We start from the raw sequence: 15,779 nt of genomic DNA, 5'->3' as shown, positions 1-15,779 counted from the left end.
TTTGACATTTCAAGAAAAATAGTGTTACTAATGAAAGTCCAAATATGGATCAGTTCAGCAGCAGATACCATTATTGGGTGTATATATATATTACTTAGTATTATCACTGTATTTAGACTTTAATGACATTCACATCAGCTGGTTGAGGTGCTACTTGAACTTGCAGCTGACGCACTGACATCATTCACAAATTTCACCAAAGGAAGCTCTGGTCGTGACGTCATCCTCGCGGAGAGGGAAAAAAAAGAAGCATGTGACGTAAAAACCAAGATGGCGGCTCCCCTTCCCACGATGAAATTTTGGAAGCCGGGTAAGTACGGAAAAGGGCATAAATGAGGCATTAAATGTTATTTTTCCGGGTTAATATTAATGGCGGTACATTGCCAGTAAAGTTGAGAGAGTCTCGGTTTAGCTTTAGCTTCGTTCACTGCAGCTGCGTGATCTCTGCAGCCCGGTACCGACAGCTCTGCGGAATCAAAGTAAGCTGCCAAAATAAAAGGCACAGCTCTGAGGCAGAAAGTACCACAGCTACTTGGATACATGCGGTGAAAATGACACGAGTAATAAAGGGGTTTTATCGCGCAATAAGTCCTTTAATTTGAAGTCGTAAGCATTGCACTAAACCCTGGCTGCCATCCTCGCAAATCCTCCTTCTGCTGACATGTAAATAAAACATCTTATCTTCACCTTCACCATCTGCTCCGCCTCAGGGTCGGAGGCTCCGGGGATCTCCGAGGAGCGGGAGCTCAACACGGAGACCACCGGCTCCCCCATCATCTTCAACCCGCACACAGCCCTCTCCATAGAGAAACAGCGGCAGAAACTGCCCGTCTTCAAGGTTTCACATCATGCGTGGATGTGTTATTACTGTGTGGAGTGGGTTAGACGTGTTGCAAGTGTGCCTGATTAGTAATGAACTGTTTTATTTGTGTCCCATTCAGCACAGAAACAACATTTTATACTTGGTGGAGAGCTTCCAGACTGTCATCATAGTTGGAGAGACGGGATGTGGGAAAACAACGCAGATACCTCAGGTTATTATTATTTATTTATTTATGTATTGGCTCAAATGGAAGTACACAAAACAGACGTGGTGACATGGGAGTGGGTGGAAACAGGAATAGGGACGAAATAAGAAAGAAAAACCAAAGAAAAACGGATATAACAATATTGTGTGTATCAATCAATCAATCAATCAATCAATCAATCAATCAATCAATCAATCAGGGGATCAGACGTAGTAATGTGCTGCCCACTGCTCCTTGCATGGTGTGTTCACTTGTGTTAAAAAAGGATAGGTTAAATGCAGAGGTTGAATTTCCCCATTGTGGGATTGATAAAGTAATTAATCTTAATCTTATTTTAAAGCATAGAAACAAGCAAAAACCCTCCATCCATCATCCCATTAAAAACAATAACAGACTGAGGAAGCTCCATCTCAACGTGGAGCAGTGAGGAAACACTGGAGGCAGGTTAGAAATTAATTAGATAAGATAAATAAAAATAAATCGAGGTAAAATAAAATAAGAAACAAAAGTACATAATGGGGCCGCCGTGGCTCAGTTGGTTGAGCGGTCACATACCTATTGGAAGGTCGGAGGTTCGATCCCTGACCATGGCAGCCTACATGTTGAAGTATCCTTGACAAAGCTACTGAACCCCAAATTGCTCCTGATGCTGCGTTCATCAGTGTGTGAATGAATTCCCGATGGTGGCAGGTGGCACCAGTGTGCCCTGGTAGCCTCTAACATCAGTATGAATGTGTGTGTGAACGGGTGAATGAGCGTAGTGTGTAGTGTAAAGCGCTTTGGATAAAAGCGCTATATAAGTGCACTCCATTTACCATTTACCATATAATAATAACAATACAAAGTTAAAAAGCTAGATGAAAAACATGAAACAATAAATAGATAATTAAAAAGTAGAGCATGATAATATATATATATATATATATATATATATATATATATATATATATATATATATATATATATATATATATATATATATATATAAGAGAGAGAGAGAGAGATGGGTAAAGAAAGAAGAGACTGAGCAAATAAGAAAATACTCACATAAATACATATAATAGTAAATATTGTATTAATTAGGAAAAAAACCTACAACAAACAAAAGGTTAGGAAAGTAATCCATTTAACATTTTGGTGCTACTTTAAAAAACTGTAAAATAAGTGTGAACTGCTTACAGAACCCACACAGTCTCTAACTCAGAGGTCTCAAACTTTTTTTCTTCACCAAAAAAAGACACAAAATTACTAAAAAAAAGGCACAAAATCACAGAAAAAAACTAAATTACTTAAAAAAAGACACTAAATTACTAAAAAAAGACGCAAAATTACAAAAAAAGACACAGAATTACCAAAAAAGACAAAAAACTACATTACATAACATTTTCACTTCTTCCAGTAACAACAACACGGCAGATAATAAACGCTTCGGTAGCAGCTGTAAATAAAGTGCCATTCATATAAAACTCACATTAAACTTTCATATCAAGGTGGGGGCCACAAGATATCGTCACCAGGGCCGAAATTGGCCCGCGGGCCGCGTGTTTGAGAACCCATGCTATAACTGTAACAGCCGGAGGCTCATTATTGCCGCAGTGGGCCGATCCCCTTCATGTGGCTGAAATCCCACAATGCTTCTCTATGACCTTGTCTAAATGCTTAGTAGCCTCTTTATTTTTTCCAGCGAGGTTTGACCACAGCTTATTTATGCAAAGTCTGCTTTTCTGCGACATCAGTGTCTCTGTCTCATGCTCCTTTGTTTGATCTGCCTCCTCTTCTCTTTGACTCCTCCAGTACCTGCTGGAGGCGGGCTGGGCGACGGAGGGGAAGGTGATCGGAGTGACACAGCCTCGACGCGTGGCTGCTATCTCTGTAAGACCTCTACTCACTGTCCTCCGCAATGTCATTTCCCTGCAAGGAATGTAGTTCACACTGAAGGACACGTGCCAGATTCTTCATTTTCCCTCCTTTTTCCCTCTTCGTAGGTAGCGAACCGTTTAGCAGAGGAGCGGGGAGCTTTGGTGGGGCACGAGGTGGGCTACACCATCCGGTTTGATGACTGCTCTGATCCCCACGCCACGAGGATTAAGGTACTTTCTGGCAGATCTTTTAACCCATTTAGACCTAAAACGCCTGGAAAAAATGCCTATGTGCGATTTTTAAAAATAAGCCCCTAAAACCTGAAGTTTTTAGTCGCCTTCCACCATGATTTCAATTCTGGAAAAGTCCCATGTTGCATTGCAACACTCCCACGTGTATTCTCATTTTGTGTCTATTCATGTCTGTTTTGGTCATTTTGTGTCTTTTTTTTTTTGTCATTTTGTGTCTTTTTTTGTCTTTTTTTTTAGTCATTTTGTGTCTTTTTTTTTGGTAATTTTGTGTCTTTGTATCTTTTTTTTAGTAATTTTGTGTCTTTTTTTAGTAATTTTGTGTCTTTTTTTTGTAATTTTGTGTCTTTTTTGGTCATTTTTTGTCTTTTTTTGGTCATTTTGTGTCTTTTTTTTGTAATTTTGTGTCTTTTTTTGGGTGATGATTTCAAAGTTCTGGAAAAGTCCCATGTTGCATTGCGACACTCCCACATGTATTCTGATGCATTTCATTGGGCAATAGACCGAAAATAGGAATACAAATTCAAATACTACAAAACGACGTATCAGCTTTCCCGGCTTGAATGGGTTAAAGTCTTCATCTCAAGCTGTGCTCTGTTTGGTTCCTTTCAGTTATTAATTTTTGCCTTCACGCTTCAGTTCCTTACAGATGGCATGCTGGTGCGGGAGATGATGGCTGATCCTCTTTTGAAAAAATACAGGTATGTGATTATAATTAATGTACTGGTAACACTTTATATTAGGGACATATTCAACATTGAGCTACACGGTGGTGTAGTGATTAGCGCTCTTGCGTCACAGCAAGAGGGTTGCCGGTTAACCTCCCGCCTGCAGCTCTTCTGTGTGGAGTTTGCATGTTCTCCCCGTGTCAGGGTGGGTTCTCTCTGGGTTCTCCGGCTTCCTCCTACAGTCCAAAAACATGCACTTAGGTTTAAATGGTGACTCTAAATTGACAATAGTTACAAATGTAGTGATATGAAACATAACTTCATTCAAGGTTATAAACTAGATCAAATGTTTCTGAAAAAAACATTTATTTACTTTAACATCAGCGTAAAGCGATGACCACAATTAATTGTGTTTTAGCATCTTGTCAATTAAATAAGAAACAACCATCTGATGCTCACAGTCTGCTCTGGTTCCTGATATTTGCACCTGTTCTTTTCTGTGACATTTCAAAATGTCATCTGTGAAAAAGGCCAACTGTTATTTGGACATGGAAACGTGTTTGTGTTGTCTAAACTGGATTGGATTTTCTCTTTGTAACTCTTTTTTTCTCTCCATTGTGCTGATCTCCTCAGTGTGTTGATACTAGATGAAGCACATGAGAGAACCCTGTATACAGACATAGCCATCGGTCTACTGAAGAAGGTAATTCTGCCAGTAGAACAAATTAAACTATTTCTATTCAACTTGAGTTTATGCTTTGCCATGAAAGTAGGGGTGCGCCAATTTCCTTAATTTTGCGGGATCGGCGGATTCCTTTATGTCAAACCGATCTTATGTACCTTGATTATACCAATTTTGTTGCTAAATTTTGCAACTTTTCAGACCCCCTTATCAACTATTTTTCAAGAAAGCGACTGGCGACAAATCCAGAGACTTTTTCTGGTGTTATTGGAGACTCCTTCTGGGTCGAATCTGCAGGAGGCCGGCTCGTTACGAAGAGCCGCCGCTAGCAGCAGTTAGCTCTTCCAGATATGATGAACTAATCGATTTTTTTATGATTTAATGACTATTCGAATATTCTAAAATCGATGCCCTCCCTAGTTGTATGTATGTTGTACTATAACAAAACCAAAAACTCAGGACACTTAATTTATGGTTGCAGTTCTTTTGTTAGTTTGTCCTGTAAATTGTTGCTATTTATTTTAAGTTCAATATTTTATTAACTACCTCAGACATTGTGATTTCCTTTATTTGTTAAAGAAAAATACTGCTGTGTTATTGTTTTTCAATAAAATAAGATTCAAACATTGAAGGTGTATGCTGTGAGTTATAAAAAAAATCGGTATCAGTCAAAATCGGAATCGGCAGGTCAGGCTTTTTAAAAATCGGTGATCGGCCAGAAAATTGCAATCGGTGCACCCCTACATGAAAGTAATCCTAGAAGGTGGTGACTTCTTTCCCATTTCCACCCTGACTCTGCTGCTTTTCTGTTGCTGTTTTCTGTCCTCCTGATTCTTCTCCAGATTCAGAAAAAGCGGCGAGACCTCAGGCTGATTGTGGCCTCTGCCACCCTGGATGCCAAGGTGACTGCATCATTAAGATGAACAGATATGCTTGATTAGCGAGAACAAAGGAGGAGTTGATGTCGGGTCAGATCACATCGTACTGACATCTGCGATGCACTGATGAAAGAAAGACACAATCAGGCCAACACTGAGCTCAGCATTAAACAACTCGGCTAAAAATGCCATATCAGACATCTACTTTACTTTCTGTTTAAAAGAGTTTTTATCTAACACATGCAAATTGTTTGGTTATACTGCAGTGGTAAGTTGCATACTTTTTTTAAGATGTCAGATTGAGGGCAGTGAAAGTACTTCACTGCTTTGTTGCTGCAAAACCTTGTGCAAATACCAAGTAATAAAAAGATATGTGCCACCAGAAACTGAATTTGATACATTTATATTTGAATTTGCATTTCTTGACTTGAATAATTGCATTAAAAAACTTAAATTGAATCACATAATTTGAATTTGTATTGTTCTATTTGAATCATTGCATTGAAAAACTGAATCTGAATCAGTTCTCACAATTCAAATTCAGTTTGCAAAATTCAATTTAAATTTTCTGCAACGAACATCCGGGTAGTTGAGGCAGAGCAATCGAGCACAGAAAACTGATGGCAACCAGGTGGCAACAAATGTTCCAAAAAAAAAAGGGAGGTGCTGATTGGCCGAAGAGGCGCTATGGCAACCGGGTGGCAATAAATGTTACAAAAGAAAAACGGAGGTGCTGATTGGCCGAAGAGGCGCTCTGTGTATCTGTGCTCGATTGCTCTGCCTCAACTACCTGGATGTTTGTCACAGAAAATTGAAATTGAAATTTGCAAACTGAATTTGAATTGTGAGAACTGAATGTTCAGTTCCAAACTAATAAATTCAATCTCAAAATTACAATTCAGATTTAGTTTTTCAATGCAATGATTCAAATTGAACAATACAAATTAAAATTATGTGATTCAAATTCAGTTTTTTAATGCAATTATTCAAATTAAGCAATTCAAATTCAAGTATAAATAATTCAAATTCAGTTTCTGGTGGCACATATCTCAGCCCATAAAAAGAAAATTAAATTCCACTTTAAATTTAATGATGCTTTCTGTATCTAGAAATGCTTCATTAATGCATCCTTTGCTAAATGTAACGTCTCCTTCTAAAGAAATTCCACGACTTCTTCAACCTGAACGAGTCCGGCGATCCGGGCAAGGACACGTGTGGAATTCTGACAGTGGAGGGACGCACCTTTCCAGTGGACGTCTTCTACACTGTCAGGTAGAGAAGAGGCAGAAAGGAAATTGTGTATTATTTGCATAATTTGTGAAACACTGAAGTGTCTTTTGTTTGTCCTCAGTCCTGTCCCAGACTATGTGAAGGCCACAGTGGAGACGGTGCTAAAGATCCACGAGACGGAGGACGACGGAGATGTCCTGGCTTTTCTAACTGGGCAGGTCAGTGGCCATTAGGGCTAAAATATGAAACCACAATTAACAGAGGATTGTTAAAGTTATTTCAACTTCATGGGTGCAACTGTGTAATATTATTAGCATCCTGTTTGTTATATTGCAGCATGTTGAGCCTTTTTTTCTGATTCTTAGTTGTTTCATCACTGTCCCTTGTTTTGTCCCCTCAGGAAGAGGTGGAGAAAGTGGTGTCCCTCCTGCAGGAGCAGGCCAGGTCTCTGTCCCGATACGGCATGAAGAAACACCTGAGAATTCTGCCCATGTACTCTGGCCTTCCTTACGCTGAGCAGATGAAGGTCTTTGAGAGGGCGCCCTCCTCTGTTCGCAAGGTAAATGTGCTGCTTTAGTTTTTGTGCCTCTTATAAGACGTGTTTCCTTTAGGGGGAAAAGTGGCCACCGGGAAAGTCTCAGGCCACATCCTCTCAAATCTCACTCTGCGTGTCTCCGTTACAAAAAGGCCCCCAGAGGGATTTAGAGACTCTGGAGGTGACGTATGGTTTTCGATCGTTGCGTAATCGCTTAGCAACAGTTTCGACCATGATCACATACGTGATGGATTAAACACGGGAGACTCAACTGTGGCCGCCGTCGCTAACTGTGCACAACGTCAGCAGCCGATCATAAAGAAAGCAGCTTGGCTAATTATGCGCAGCATCTCTGCTGATCATAAACATAGTGATCGTGAATTAACCGGCATCGCTAACTGTGCACAGAGTGTCCGGTGCTTGTTGTAAACAAACAGAGATCGTTAAGTGAACACCTCCTGCAGCAGCAGCACATACACACTGTACTGCTACAGAGCTAACTGTTAGCCTATTAGCAATTTGCAGACTGGACGCTAAGGGGTTAACATCCCCTCCGGCTCTGCAGCTGGGAGAGACTGCTGCAGGAGGACTGTGCCGCTTCAACTCGTTGTTACTCTTCTTAACGAGCCGCCGGGGCCAGAGGCTCGTTAAGAAGAGTAAGAACGAGTCTCCAATAACACCAGAAAAAGTCGATGGATTTGTCTTCAGTCACTTTCTTTAAAAATAGTCGCTAAGGGGGTCTGAAAAGTCATTAAAAATAGCAACAAAGTCGCTAAGACATACTAAATGTTTAATGTTCTTCAATTTAATTCTTGGGATTATATTTAATGCATGGAAGAAAATGAGTTGTCATGTTTAGTAATTTATCACAGCCTGCATTTGTTGCATTTTACAATATTTTTACATTATTCTAAACTTTATATATTTGGCTGCAATGCTTTTTAACACATTAAGGCCTAAAACGCCTAGAAAAAAATGGCTGTAAAACCTCTGGGCGATTTTAAAATAACCCCCTAAAACCTGAAGTTTTTCTGGAAATTCAACAGAAGCGTCAACGCTTCCTACTAAATAATAGATTTTTCAGCCTCTGTCTTCCACCATGATTTCAGTTCTGGAAAAGTCCCATGTTGCATTGCGACACTCCCACATTCTGATGCATTTCATTGGCCAAGAGACCGAAAATAGGTGGAAAAAACTACAAATACTACAAAACCACGTATCCGCTTTCCCGGCTTTAATAGCAGAATAACACAACAGCGCCCCCTGGTTTTAATGGTAGAAATGTAGTAATGCTTTCCCGGCTTAAATGGGTTAATAGCACACTAAATTATGTAAAATCATGGCTTAAAAATGTAGCCGCTATGGCAGGTAAGTCAACCATATGTGAAGTGAAGACACCGTTCTTTTTGTCTGACAGTGCAGGTATCAACATAAGAGACAACATCTGGTAATATTTAGTAATTTCCAAAACTTTTAACTGGTTCCTGTCGTGTGTTTTCTGCAGGTTGTGGTGGCCACTAACATCGCTGAGACCTCCATCACTATAAATGGAGTCGTATTCGTCATCGACTGTGCTTTTGTGAAGCTGCGGGCGTATAACCCTCGCACCGCCATCGAGTCGCTGGTGGTTACTCCCATCTCCAAGGCTTCAGCCAGCCAGAGGGCCGGGAGAGCCGGACGGAACCGCCCCGGGAAATGCTTTAGACTTTACACAGGTACGTGTGAGTCTGCAGTAGGGTTGTCAAAAGTATCGATACTCAAAAAAGTATTGATACTAAAACGTTGTATCCGGATACGATACTCATTTATATCTCATAAGTATCGAGTGTCTGAAGCTTGTTATCATAGTTGCAGTTTCTTTTTGCACAACTGTTTTTTATTATAAATATTTAACCTGTGGTTCTGTTGATTTTTTTTAATTTTTTTTAATTATTAATAAAAAAAAAAAACACAACATAAGTCACCAAAGGACAAACACAGTAAAAAAGAAAAAAAGAAAGAAAAATAACTTCAACAACAAAATCACAAAACCAACCTAAATAAATAAATAAATAAAACAATAATAAATAAGAACTTTAACACATTAAATAACATTAAAACTAAAACTAGACACAAACAAACATCAAACATAAATACCATATAAAACATACAGTATATCAGTAAACTTAATAACCTAAGATAAAATATTCTGTTCTGTTAATTTTTACATGTTGCATTTTTCTTGTTAATAAAAATAGTTCAGTTAAATTTTGGGGTCTTTGTTTTTATCCTTGTGGTATCGAAAATGTTATCAAGTATCGAATATTTTCCTGAGTATCGGTATCGAGTTGAAAATTTTAGTATGGTGACAACCCTAGTTTGCAGCAATAAAATAATAATAAGTGTTGTAGTGCATTGTCTGTGAGAGGTTTTGTGCATTATTAGAGGCAAAGTGTTGTGGTTTTATCCTCTTCTCTCCACCCTCTCTGCTTGTTTTTCTGTCACTTTCCCTCGCTGTGTTTCTTATTACCTCTGTTCCTTCCTTCAGAGGAGGACTTTGAGAAACTGCCTGCCTCCACTGTGCCAGAGATGCAGCGCACCAATTTAGCCCCTGTCATCCTGCAGCTCAAAGCATTAGGCATTGACAACGTGCTGCGGTTCAGCTTCCTGTCTGTGAGTAGCTCCTCTGCCATGTGTTCACCCACTGTGAAAGGAATTGTACTTTACATTTTAATTAGCCAGAATGGCCCCTGGCCTGCGGGGGAGAAAATGCACAGAAACCATAAAATGAAGTCATTGTGTGTTTGTGCTTTAAAAGATGTAACGACAAGGCTTCATTTAATTCAGTCATTCAGGGTAAATATTTATATTCTTAAAACAATAGGTTTATTGACATTTTCTTACATTACAAAACCACATTACAAATGGACTAGACACATCATAAACATACACTTCTCAGCCACATAACACTTGTAAATAATCATTAATGACTTCATACAATTGCGGGTATTAAACTATTGATTAATTCTGTTATAAGGTTTATGTAGCAGACTACTTATTCCTCTTCATTGTCAGTTGTCAGATCAATACCATTAACCCTTTATCGGGCGAAGAACTATATATTTAGTAACTTCAGTGGATATCAAACTGGGTCCCCATGTCTCTCTGTTTGGTCGTAGAACCACATGGATTTCTTCCAGCTAATCAGCAAAGATCAGGCTACGTCACAGACAGTGACACCATGACATCTGACCAATCAGTATGATAATAATATGATAATATTAACTTTATTGACCTTCACCTCCAATGTAAAAATAAAAAATTGAGAAAAAAAATCTGCAAGAAACAGTCGTACAAACAGAGTTATTCTTCAGTGACTTTGGCAAATCTGCGCGAAAAAAGTTGCAGATTTATGAGAAAAAAGTGGAGAAAAAACAACTTTTTCCTCGCAGATTCACCATTTTAAATCTAATAAATCTGCATTTTTTTCTCCTAGATTTGCCAGTTTAATCCCGTAAACTTTTTTCTCAAAATATTACCCCCCTCCCCCAGGTCTGTATGTTTTTTTACACATTCTGGCTGTATGTAATATCCTCCAATATTCTCTAGGGTTGAAATTTGGAATTTGCAAGTATTTCAATGAGTGTCCTATTAAGGGTTATCAAACACATTAAACTGTTCCCATATCTGTTCAAACACATCCTGCCGTCCTTTCTGTATATATGTCACTTTCTCCAAAGGAAAAGTTGTGAGCACTTGCCTCAAACAATACGTAAATTATTACGTAATTATTACTATTAATATTCGTCCATTTTTGTTAAATTTGTGACCTTTTGGGTAAAGTCCTAAGACAAAAAATGCAGAATCCATTGGAATGCTTTTTGAAATGAGCTTTCTTCAGCTTTAAGATCTGTTACTTCAACATGTAATCTGAATAAAAATGACCCTGTGAAAAGTATAGAAATGGTATTAACATTTATTTGTTTACATTTTTATTTGTTTAAGTTCATTTCTATGAAACACGCCTTAAGTATTTAGGTTGAAAAGTTTAGAATATAAATAATTCCTACGGCATCTAGGAGTACAAATGTCAGTAAACATGTTTAATCGGCATGAGAATTATAAGGGGGTCCTTGGAAAATGTTCTCCCCTGTAAGGGGTCCTTGGCCCCAAAAAGTTTACTCTAAAGATATATCTGTGCCTAGATCTTCCTTCCACACTTATTGTTTATGATGTAAATATTTTTATAATTGGAATTAACATGCATCTTCATTTTTTAAAATCATTTTCCAGCCTCCTCCAGCTCAGACGATGGTTCAGGCTCTAGAGCTGCTGTACGCTCTGGGAGGTAAGAAACAAGGCTGTCAGCAGGGCGCTGGAGTACAAAAGGAGACTTTCATCTTTCTACTGCAAGACGAGTGTTCAAAATTCTGTGTCTGCAAGCATCTACAAGCTCCGGTGTCCTTGCACATGATGCAGAAACTCAAAGCAGCTGTGTGTCTTTTGGCAGGTCTGGACCATTACGGACGTTTGACTGATCCCATGGGTGTCCGCATGGCCGAGTTTCCTCTCAGCCCCATGTTTGCCAAGATGCTCCTGGAGTCAGGAAACTTTGGCTGCTCCAAAGAAATCGTCACCATTGCGGCAATGATGCAGATTCAGAATATATTTGTCGTCCCGCCCAATCAGAAGAAAGCTGCTGTAAGTGGGAAACGGCTTTCAGAAGGAGCATGTTGTATATTTGGCAGAAAATGCTTTGTCAGCATAACAATTATCCCATTTTTGCTATCTCACCCTGCAGGCCCGAGAGCACAGAAAATTTGCAGTTGCTGAGGGAGACCATCTCACCATGCTGAATGTGTACGAAGCATTCATTAAGGTATAAAGTGTGTGATTATATGTTCAGTGTGGAGCTCAGTCGATGACGGTGATCACGACACTTGCAGACTCAGCAAAAGTCGGGGGGAAAAAGTTGTCTCTGATCAAGACTGAAACCTTTTTTTCCTCTTTCCTGCAGCACCAGAAGAGCTCCCAGTGGTGTCAGGAGCACTTCCTCAACTATAAGGGTCTGCTGCGAGCTGTGACGGTACGAGAGCAGCTCCGGCGCCTCATGAACAAGTTTAAGGTGCCGCGGACTTCAAGTGAAGGTTCGTAGCTGTCATGTTTATTTTATGTGACGTGGGATTGTATCAGCAGAGTAGAAAGAGGCTTATTCTGATGAGTTAGAGACAGTAGATGGTGTTTTTTAACCTCTTAACCCCAACCCTTTTTGTTTTGTTTTCTTCGAGGGTTGGATGACAGGAAGTTCAGGGGGAGATAAATGTCTAACAGTAGATGCCACATAATAATGGTATACAAAGGGAAATTACCTGGGGGCCGCTGGAGGCAGTTTCAAAATGACTAAAAAAAAGACACAAAATTACTTTAAAAAAAAGACAAAAAATGACAGAAAGAAAAACTAAATTGCTTATAAGACACAAAATGACCAAAAAAAGACAAAATTACCAAAAAAGACACAATTTTACTAAAAGACACAAAATTATTTTAAAAAGACACAGAATTACAAAAAAGAGACAAGTATAAAAAAGACACACAATTATAAAAAAAGACGCAAAATTACCAAAAAAAAGACACAAAATTACAAAAAAAGACACAGAATTACAAAAAAAGACACAGAATTACCAAAAAAGACTGCAGACTACCACTACAGACTGATAAAACATCCGCAGCATCTTACTACACATATCCAGAGATCTGAGCTTCAAGAAGAAAAAGAGGAGACTCCACCCCTTTTTGTCCCTGTGTTTAGGGACCAGTCCAACTTATTATCCAGGTATACACCTAGATACTTAGAACTTGGCACCACCTTGATGTCCACCCAGCAGGTATTCACTGGCTGAAGAGGGGCTTGAACCTGTAGAAATCTATGATCATTTCCTTAGTCTTTGAGGTGATCAGTAGGAGATAGTCCCTGTGACCAGTCACTGAAGGCTTTTATCAGATCCCTCTATTCCGACTCCTGTCCATTTTCTGATACACGCCACAATAGCAGTGTCGTCCGAGTACTTCTTCCTGAATGCTCCTTTTGCATCACTCTCCTAACTAGTAAAACTGTAACTTGACACATATATTTCTAATTTCTTTTGCACAGGTGACCCTGATGTGATCTTGAAGTGTATTGTATATGGGTTTTTCGCTAATGCAGCCCGCATTCACCATTCTGGTTCCTACCGGTGAGAGTCCTCCAGCTCTTTATCACTTCTCTATTAGATGTCTAACTTTTCCCCAGGAAAGGAATTATTTCTGTTTTCATCCACATTTAAGACGCATGTGACTCACTCTTGTATTCATTCTGTCTCCCAGGACTTTACGAGACGACCGTGAGCTTCACATCCACCCAAACTCTGTGCTGTTTGGAGAGAAACCTCCAAAATGGTCAGTGCCTTTTCCTCTGCAGCAGGGCTGCTGTATTGTGAAGCTGTTACAGGAAACTCATTTGTCACTGAGGTTACAGCAATTGTTGCTCAGTTGTAATCATTATTGACTGATTTCTTTATTAAAACAAGGTGACTTTGTTGGGTTGCACTATAAACAGATTCACTAGCAGCTAGTACACCAGTGGTTCTTTTTATTTAGTCCCTGTTCTCTTCATTCTCCGTGTGGAGGCAGGCAAAGCGATCCTAAAATTCTTAAAAACCTTTGCTCTTTTAGCATTTAGATGGAAATGAAGGCCTGATGTTCCCTCAAAACAAGCTAAAATCTTAACTATCTGGTCAGAAATGTCTTGAATGATTATTATTCTTAAAAACAGCTTGACTTATGGCACAAAAGCTGAGTTGTAGTAAAATAAGTTGGAGTAAAATTGCTATATTGGTAGAGATCTGAGATAAACGTGTATTGCCATACAGCAGGTCCCATCCCAGCTCCCTTATGTACGTATGCTCTCTGACCTGAAAGTGTTTTCACTAACCTTAAACTATGTGACATTGTTTCCACTCCAGGGTTGTTTTCAATGAAGTGGTGCAGACGGCAAAATACTACATGCGTGATGTGACGGCTGTGGAGTCGTCCTGGCTGGTCGAGCTAGCTCCTCACTTTTACAAGCAGGCCAAGGTAGGTCACAGATGATACTCCATGCTCCAGCTGCTTATTAGTTGTGATTCAATGTTTTGTAAAGGTCAGCTCACTGCGGCTGGCGTCCCAGATAGATTGTTCAGGGTTGGTACGGGTGCTTGAAATCCTTAAAATGCTTGAATTTAAATGTTGTATTTTCAAGGTTTAAAAAGTGCTTTGATTTTGGATAAAGTGCTTGTAAATGCTTGAAATTCTTACTGTATTTCTCTTGCAAGCTGAATATATCCATCTATAGCAGGGGTCTCAAACTCAAATTACCTTGGGGCCGCTGGAGGCAGTATCAAAATGACCAAAAAAAGACACAAAATTACAAAAAAAAAGACACAAAATGACCAAAAAATGACAAAATTACAAAAAAGTCTGAAAAAACACTAAATTACTTAAAAAAGACACAAAATGATTTAAAAAAGACAAAATGATTTAAAAGACACAAAATTACCAAAAAAAAGACACAGAATTACCAAAAAACACACAAAATAATTAAAAAATACACACAATTATTTAAAAAGACACAAAATTATTAAGAAAGACACAAAATTACCCCAAAAAATTTTTTAAAGGGACCTTCCACACACAACACGGTAAAGTGCCATTCATATAAAACTCACATTAAACTTTCATATCAAGGTGGGGGCCACAAAATATCGTCACAAGGGCCACAATTGGCCTGCGGGCCACGAGTTTGAGACCCATGAATTATAGACTATAGATATACCCATGTTCAATGTAAAAAATAATGAGTAGCCTATCTGAAATGAAGACCGTTCCTCCTAAAAGTGTAACACCATCACTGTTGGTATGGTTCAGTGAAATCTCCCCTTTTAGTATGTAAGTACTCATCTAAAACATGCAACTTACAGCAGGTGTAAGATACTGGAAAAGCTTGAAAATTTACCGTGAAAAATGCTTGAATTTGACCACTGAAAAGGTGTACAAACCCTGATTGTTGTTGTTGTTATTGTGAAATAAACTGTTGTCTGTCCCCTTTGTCTTCCAGCATGGTTCCCTGGCCAGCAAGAGGTCCCGGGTCCTCTGAACCTCACCGTCCCTTCATCATTTTAAGACCAGAAGACTCATTGAATTAAAAGGAGAAACGCCCTCTCTAATTGCCACTGTGCCCCTTTTCATTCCACTGTATATAAAGATGTAAAATATATATTTATTGTCCACCTGCACAACCCCTCCACACTATGTGGCCATGCTAGAATGGGACTGAGTGGATACTTTTTTTAGCGTCGACATTAAAAACAAGTGACTTCATTTATAAAAGCATTTCTCCTGCTTCGGGCAGTGTTAGTTTCTATGTGATCCGTGAGAGTAAATGTGATGAATGAGAGATGAGGCACTGTGTCCATTCAAGTGTGGTCATGTGGTTCACTTCCATTCATACTTGTACATAGTCAGAGCAGGCTCAGGTCCAGGTAACGGCTTGTGTCCACACCTGGTTCTCGGCTTCATTATTTTTTTAATTGCTGTATTTTCCTGCTGCATGGTAAATAATTGAAAAGACAATGGTATGTGAGGAGGATTCCCTTTT

The 15,779-nt window shown here is 39.1% G+C and overlaps 1 protein-coding gene across 1 annotated transcript; it reads left to right on the top strand.

Moving 5' to 3' along the window:
* The first annotated feature begins 186 nt into the window (after positions 1 to 186).
* dhx35 (DEAH-box helicase 35) lies at positions 187 to 15,523 on the top strand. Its single transcript, XM_059333723.1, has 21 exons — positions 187 to 310; positions 711 to 838; positions 942 to 1,034; positions 2,823 to 2,900; positions 3,014 to 3,118; positions 3,776 to 3,837; positions 4,438 to 4,507; positions 5,329 to 5,388; positions 6,524 to 6,636; positions 6,716 to 6,812; positions 6,995 to 7,153; positions 8,634 to 8,844; positions 9,657 to 9,781; positions 11,402 to 11,456; positions 11,619 to 11,809; positions 11,910 to 11,987; positions 12,126 to 12,255; positions 13,260 to 13,341; positions 13,472 to 13,543; positions 14,110 to 14,221; positions 15,240 to 15,523. Exons 1-21 carry the CDS (start codon positions 271 to 273, stop codon positions 15,276 to 15,278), a joined length of 2,100 nt encoding a protein of 699 aa, XP_059189706.1. The 5' UTR covers positions 187 to 270; the 3' UTR covers positions 15,279 to 15,523.
* Positions 15,524 to 15,779: the final 256 nt, after the last annotated feature.

Source organism: Centropristis striata, chromosome 5, assembly GCF_030273125.1.
Source record: "Centropristis striata isolate RG_2023a ecotype Rhode Island chromosome 5, C.striata_1.0, whole genome shotgun sequence".
In the NCBI taxonomy this organism is placed as follows: domain Eukaryota; kingdom Metazoa; phylum Chordata; class Actinopteri; order Perciformes; family Serranidae; genus Centropristis; species Centropristis striata.
Note: the sequence above shows the minus strand (reverse complement) of the source record. Positions and strands in the feature narration are given on the sequence as shown.